This window comes from Mastomys coucha, unplaced genomic scaffold (genome assembly GCF_008632895.1).
Source record: "Mastomys coucha isolate ucsf_1 unplaced genomic scaffold, UCSF_Mcou_1 pScaffold21, whole genome shotgun sequence".
NCBI lineage: Eukaryota > Metazoa > Chordata > Mammalia > Rodentia > Muridae > Mastomys > Mastomys coucha.
This window is the reverse complement of record NW_022196904.1, coordinates 174076469-174083713: the sequence shown is the minus strand read 5'-3', so window position 1 is coordinate 174083713 and position 7245 is coordinate 174076469. Positions and strand designations below refer to the sequence as shown.

General features: G+C 39.8%; 1 protein-coding gene across 2 annotated transcripts in view; it reads left to right on the top strand.

Moving 5' to 3' along the window:
* The window catches only part of Hpse2 (heparanase 2 (inactive)), a 601951-nt gene that overhangs the window by 447957 nt on the left and 146749 nt on the right, over positions 1–7245 (top strand). For both annotated transcript variants that reach the window (XM_031390380.1, XM_031390379.1), the window contains one exon: positions 2657–2750. In XM_031390380.1, the coding sequence (XP_031246240.1) occupies positions 2657–2750 (94 nt within the window). The remainder of the gene's footprint in view (positions 1–2656; positions 2751–7245) is intronic.

Here is a 7245-nt window from a genome sequence, read left to right as displayed (position 1 = left end):
CTGGAGAGAGGCTTCCCCTGTAACCCAAACCACAGCCTTTCAGTTAGGTTTCTGCTACCTTGGGCCTTTAAGTACCCTGACAGAGTATGTTTGGTTATTGGATACCTTTTATGTGCTCGGCAGTCTGTGTAGCCAGTATTTCTTTATTTGTTCACTGTAGCAACCTCATAAAAATATTACAAGCTTGAATTTTTACTATTTACATTTTTATTTATATTGTTTGAGTGCGTGTATGAGAGAGAAAGACAGACAGACTCAGATACACAGAGAGATGGGAAGGGAAAGAAAGAGAGAAAGAGAGAGAGAAGGAGGAGGAGAGAAGAGTGAGAGGGAGGACACACATGTGGAAGTCAGAGGTAGGTTCCATAGGTCAAATTCAGCTCATTGGATTTTTTGTGGAAAGTACCTTTTACCCACTGAATCATCTTGCTGGCTCCATGCTTGAAGTTTTACACCCGTTTTATAGAAAGAGAAATCCATATATGTGGTTCTGTGTCCAGGTGCTGTTGCACATGGGGATGGAAGGATGAAGCAGAGTCTGGAATGGGTGGAGTCTAGCAGTGAGTGCGAGGGGGGAAGAGAAGGCCATCTCTGTGGCACTCAGTGAAACAGCTCTCTTAGATGATCTTCCTTGACACAGCTTGTGCATATACATTTTATTCAGAGTTGACAAGGGCTATATACAAACCTTGGATAGTGGGAAGGAGTTTTCAGGGTGAAGGTAAGTCATTGGCTGGAGTTTAACATACTGGGAATGTCTCATTTGCACGGAGAGGCATTCCAGGAATCCCAGTGCTTGCTGAGTGGATTCTTATATGGAGAGAGGAAATTGAATTTGTAGGTTTGTCAAGGACTATGTGACCTTGTTCAGGCAGAGAGTATGGGGGTCAGGCTTGCCAGATAAACTCAGACAGAGAAGAGGAAGCCTGCTGGAAAAGGGAGTCCTCCATCTTGCACAGAGCTCAGAGCAGCTCTCTGGACATGGTAGAATGTGACCTTAAATAGCAGGGTTTCCCAACAGTTTGTATGTATGAAAATGGTATAGTTAAATCCATTAATTTTTATGCCAACTTGGAAAAGAGGGCAGAGATCTGATATCACCTGGGTAGTAAGTGGTAAAACATATTGAACTACGGTTTTTAGTGCCAAGGTCTGTGTAACTTGAAAAAAGAATAAAAGAAAAGAGGAAAAGAATGGTCTGAGCTTCATAGTGAGTCCCAGGCTAGCCTAAACTTCATAGTGAGTCCCAGGCTAGCCTAAACTACAAAATGAGTCTTTATCTCAAAACCAAACATGCAAACAAAAGCTAGATAGACAATAAATAGGCAATAAATAAATAAGATTAGTAGATAGATGATAGATAGATAGATAGATAGATAGGTAGATAGATAGATAGATAGATAGAAAGAAAGAAAATTAAATATACTAAAACTGAGGTCTGTATAGATTAGGAAAATATCTGAGATTACATAAGTAGCAAACACCAAATCAGGAATATGAACTGAGTTGCCTCCAAAAGCACATCCTTTTTGACATATCAGTGATTTAAACATTGGGTTCTTTGTAAATGTCTTATGGTAGGGAAATATGCTAACAGGAGGCTGAGTAAGACCTGACTCCTCCCCTTACTTCTATCAGAGCACCTGTTTATAATAAAAGATTTTAACCCTGAGCGTCTAATACAACATGTGTTGGCATGGAGGTTTAACATTAAGAACTTTCATATAGGTCTGTGTGTACTAATAAATAGATATTTTATATCAAGTGAAAGGAGATCTATCATTAGTTAATAAGCTTTTAGTAGATTAGGCTAGGCATCTGAGAATTGTAAGCATTTAAAAATGTATTTAGTTCAGACTTTGCCATGGCAGGCGTAAGAGGACGTTCGAGGTACTGAAGGTCGCCTTGCCTGAAGCCAGTGTCTGCTCAGGAAGGAGGGCCACATAAATGGGATGGGCCTGTTTTTGCCAAATGTTCACAACATAGTGTCAGTGCAACTTGATGATTCCCTTAAGCTTCTAATGAAAACCAGACTGAAAGCAAATCAAAGGAACCCAGCCCTTTAGTTCAGGGGAGCGCTTTGGGCTAAGCTGTGGGTTTCAGTGTTCCTGCTTTCACTCACTCATTCATCCCAGTGATGGAGGGGGAGCTCAGCTATAGTGAGCTTTACCAGGGAAGCAAGCTTTCTGGACACACTTGAGACTCTTACTACACTGCGTCAGAATTCTGCAGAATCTCTTTTCTCATTCAAAGTGGAAACCTAGCAAATGTTTGGGTATTCCTTTGAAACTCTCCCATGCTTGCATTGCTTTAAGGTAAAGATAGAGGCAGCCATAAGATTGAAAGCTAAGTCCCTTTCCCAAGAAAATAAGGAAGTTTTTCCTCTATTGCCCAGTTTAAATTATGGATTTTCTGTCATTTCCCAGAAAGCAAGAAATGGGACTTACCTAAGCAAATCTGAAAAAAATCACAGCAGCTGACAAATGGAAATGAGAAGATACAAAGTCTGTTATGTGCTTTGAAAGTATCAAGAGTCAAAACTATCAGGAGATGAAGTTCAGGGCCAGCCTTACCTCAAGAAACAGAAACTTCTGCTAAGAGAAGTGTACTTCTAGTTCAAGATTGTATCTGACTCTTTATTTTATTTCTATTCCAGTTGCTACATTGATGGCCGGGTGGCCAAGGTGATGGACTTCCTGAAAACTCGTCTGTTAGATACACTCTCTGACCAGATTAGGAAAATTCAGAAAGTGAGTAAACTATCTGTGAGCTGATGTGTTTGGAACAAAGACAAGGAGAAGGTCACACACAGGGTCTCAGCTGGAATTTAGTGCTGTGGGAACCAGAGTAGGAAAAGCCCGATGGGTCTGACCAGTATCACCCTCTTTCACTGATGACTATGAATCACCATTTTTCACATTTACAAGGATTTGTGTTTGTCACATCAAGATCTAGAGCCATTGTAACTGCTGATGCCGAGGGTATGGAGTTCTTGCACACTGTTGATGGGAATAGAAGTAGTGTAATCATGGGGAATAGTACAGAAGTGTTTCAAAGACCAGAAATAAAGCTGTACATGCCCAGGCACCCGGAGGAAGCAGTCATCAGATCAAAGAGCAACTTGCTCTCCCACACCTTCTACAGTGAGGCTCAGAATCAACCAGGATATCTATCAATGGACAAATAAAGAAACAGTCTAACATTCATTATGCATCAAAGAATGAAATCCTATCAGTTTCAGAAAAATGATTGGAACTGGAGATCATTATGTTGACTAGAATAAACCAGACTGAGAAAGACAAATACTGTGTTCCCTATACAAGAGGTAAAATAACTCACTCAAACTAGAAAATAGTAGAAGAGCAGAGAGGGAAAAAATAGCAAATTTGGATAACATGTACCATAATAACACTGTGAAGTGGTGAAAATACGTTCATGTCTCCAGCACAATAAGGTAACTATTCACAGTAAGATAGTTTATCAATAACTGGAAGAGAATCCAGAGGCTCTAAATGTAAAGAAATAATGAGGCTGTAAAAATCTTTATTATACAACTGAAACAATACACAGTATCCTATAAATAGGTACAATTATTATAAATTAATTAAAACAAAAAGTACAGTTCAAAGAATAAAAACTCCACATGGGAATCATATTAAAGGTTTGTTTCAAAAAACAGACTTTTTTCTTCATCCTTCCAACTTTGCCCTACACGTAAAATCAAGTAAAACTCTTATTTTTATTTAGAGGGCTTCTTTGTTTTACTAAAAGATATTTTAACAGTTAATTCTAAGTAGCTTAGTAAAGAAATGGCAAGTTTGCTTGTTTTCTTTTCCTGGGGATTTACGTGGGGGCTGGTTTAAGGAGATACTCATTGTTCACATTCATTAAAGTTCTGGTTTTGAGAGTAAGTGACTCTGATCCATATCCATTCAAGAGCTGAGTTTTGTAAAAAGGAAGAGGAAACTAAATCGTATTAAGCGGCTGAATGTATGCCTTCCCAGCAAGTCCCCTTCAGTTAACGGACCAATCAAATAATCAATGATGGACTTTAGCAATGGGTTTAATCTCACTCCTGATGCTCTGGTTTAGTGTGGCCAGAGTAGCTCTGCCTCGAAGAGTCATCGACCTTGTGATTCTGTGGGTTGTAGGTTACAGGGTCACATTTTGAGATAGTTAGATTTGTTCATTCTCAATTACGAGTATCTTGTGTCTACAGTTTCCAACTGGGCCTCAGCAAAATGCAGTATCTTGTGCTGTCTAGTCAGGTTCTTTTCCAGAAATTTGGACCCTGCGGATGCTCAGCTATCTTTTGAGTAGATAAAATACCTCTCAACAATTAGTCCTTCTGTTAATGTGGGGTGGATGGCTAAGTGGATGAACAAATGAATGAATGAATGAATGAATGAATGAATGAATGAATGAATGGTTCATGTTTAAAACTACCTCTGAAAGAAACTTCTCTTTGAAGCCATCATAGAAAAGCTCCATTGAGAACTTTAGTTCCTCAATGGAGGAAGTCTGAGCGCTTATATAGTCTCATCCTAATGTCATATTCAAACAACACACACCCTCCTCGTTCAGTCATTCTTGGAGAGTGTTGAACCTGAGAATACTCAAACCTTCTGGATTTCTGCATCCCAGTGAAATCACCTTGGAACCAGGTACATTGGCCAGAACCTTTGTCTCTCACTGACTTCTATTGGGTAAGAAGAGCTAAATGATCTGAAATATTTCTGCCAGTATGTTTGAAAATGGTTACTGGCATGTATTACTAGCACCAGGCAGAGTGCCAGACTCTGGAGACACAAACTACAATAAAATGTGGCCTCAGGGAATTCAGTCTAGGTTTTAATGTTTGAATAGGTTGAAATGTGTTGCCTGGTGCAGAAGAATATCAGCTAATGATTGTGGTGGTGCATGCCTTTAACCTAGCCCCTGGGAGGCTGAGGCAAAAGGATCTTGAGTTGGAAGTCATACTTAGCTAAGGAGACTCTGCATCGAACATAAACAGAAATCAACCTATGGAATACTGCAGTTCTTCTAGACTCACTATACTAACTAAAGTGTGGCTCCCTAGAACGACCCTAGAAGGAATTTTCTTTTATTCATTTACTTGTAAGTTATTCTCTCACTCTACAAATACGTAGATATTCATGCTTCAGAGTGCCTTCTAAGTGCTTTTATTGCAACAATATGAAAAATATTCAAGTCCCTTTGTTTTGGGCTCTTCTAGCTTTGAACCTGAGTAAAGGATTGTTGTTAGTAGTATTGTGCCAAGAGAGCTGGTCCTAACTGTATGCATCTCATTAAGTACAGCAGGTGAGTGGAAGGTGGAAGGGCGAAGGAATTCTCTCCATCTCACCCTCTACCACTACATAGTCCTTGACCATCACAGAACTTCCAAAAGCTAAAGTAGGAGCCAGGTTTACTTCTTGTTTTATATAGGGTCCCAGAAATATAAGGAAAAGGCAAAGTTGAGATTCAGGCCTTTTAAAATGGGCCTGATGCCCTTGAGGTGGCCTCCCACTTCAGGAAGGGACTTTGGGAACCTTGGGAGAGATGACCTATAAATAAAAGCCCCCTGGATCAGGCATCACCTTTTGGCCATTACAGACATAACATGCCCAGCGGTCCTTTTAATTCATGGTCCTTATTCTGCTTCTCTATGACTGTGTAACCAATAACTCCAAAGCTTCATGGTGAAAGCATCATTTATTGAGTGATAGAACATAACAGTTGGAATTTTCATAGGGTACAGGCAGGATAGTTTGCCTGTTGCATGGCGGCTGAAGCTGTTAGCTGGAAGAGTTTATGGCTGGGTGCATCAGAACTGTCACGCAGGATTATTAGAAGGCATTTTCACTCAGCTAGTATCAGTGATAACAGCTGTGAGCTTTCACCCTAGTAGTTGGGCTTGAGAACCAGAATACCTAAGACTTTATTTTTTTACCTATAAAGTGAAGATGCTAAAAATTCTACATTCTCTCCTCTTTAAGGAAATTAAGGCGGTTAAACACAGACTGTATTAATTCATATGAGCACCAGTTATTATTGCTATTATGTTGTTCGCTATTTCAGTTACTTTAATAATTTGTGTGACTAGAAGTGCTCCATACCACCTTTATTCTCCATTTGCTCTTTGCCTTTTTTCTTGTTCCTCTTACTTTGAACCCTGGAGAATATAATAGGTGATATTTTTGGCACCTGAAAGGCAGTGACTCAATTGCTAAAAGCAGCTGTGGTTTCCAAATTTGGACTGCCATTTAGAGAAGAAGTCTGTTTTCTCAGCAGTCAGTGAATTATCATGTTAGATGGAAATCTATATGATACTTTTGGAAAGCAGTGAAGTGTCTGGACAACCCCCTACCTTTGGATGAGCCACACACCCCTTCCACTAGACCAGGGTAATCAGCTCAATATTGGGAGATGAGTCAAAGGGAAGAGCTGAGAATTTCACAATGGAGAGACAGGTCAGATGGGAGAAGAGAGACATTTAGGACACAATGCAGATGGTATAGTGTGGAGAGCTGGGCTGACTCCAAAACAATGACATAAGAACCAAGAAGAACCACTTTGGCTCAAGTCACTTGGACTCTGTGATTTGTGTCTTCATCTCCTAGAGGAATCAGAGGAGGAAATAACACTTTTTATATTATTTTCAGCAATTCAATAAGCACAGGAAGGAGTTGGTGAAATCCCAGTCAGGAGGAAAGTATTTCCAAAAGTATAGTCCATATGATTGCACTTTGAATATTAAATAACTACAGTTGGCTTCCTGGGTATTTGAAAAGTTAATTTCTTCCTCCTTCCTCTCTATCCTTTCTCAATCATTTATCAATTGGCCATTTGTAGTACTTTCCCGACTTCTGAGAATGCAATAGTAAGCAAAGCTAATGTGATGTTTGTCCTTGCCAGTTAATGAAGCATTTTAATAATAACATGCAGTGATGGTTACAGTAGCATGTTATGGGAACCATGTGGCATTTACCTATCTTACAATGTAAAGGGGGAGAAGCCATGAGAAGTCTTCCAGAGTAAGTAGCACCTAAAGGATGCTCCGATGCAGGTTTTCTTAGGCTGCTATAGGGGCCATTGGTAGATGTGTGAGGGTCAGAGAATGGTTAGTGTGGTCCTTAAAAAGACTTCTCCCATTTTTAGTAAGTAATTCAGATAAAAATGCCAAACATCACATGAAGCACGGGTATCTGAATCAGCCACCTGCTACATTCTCAGTGTGTCTCT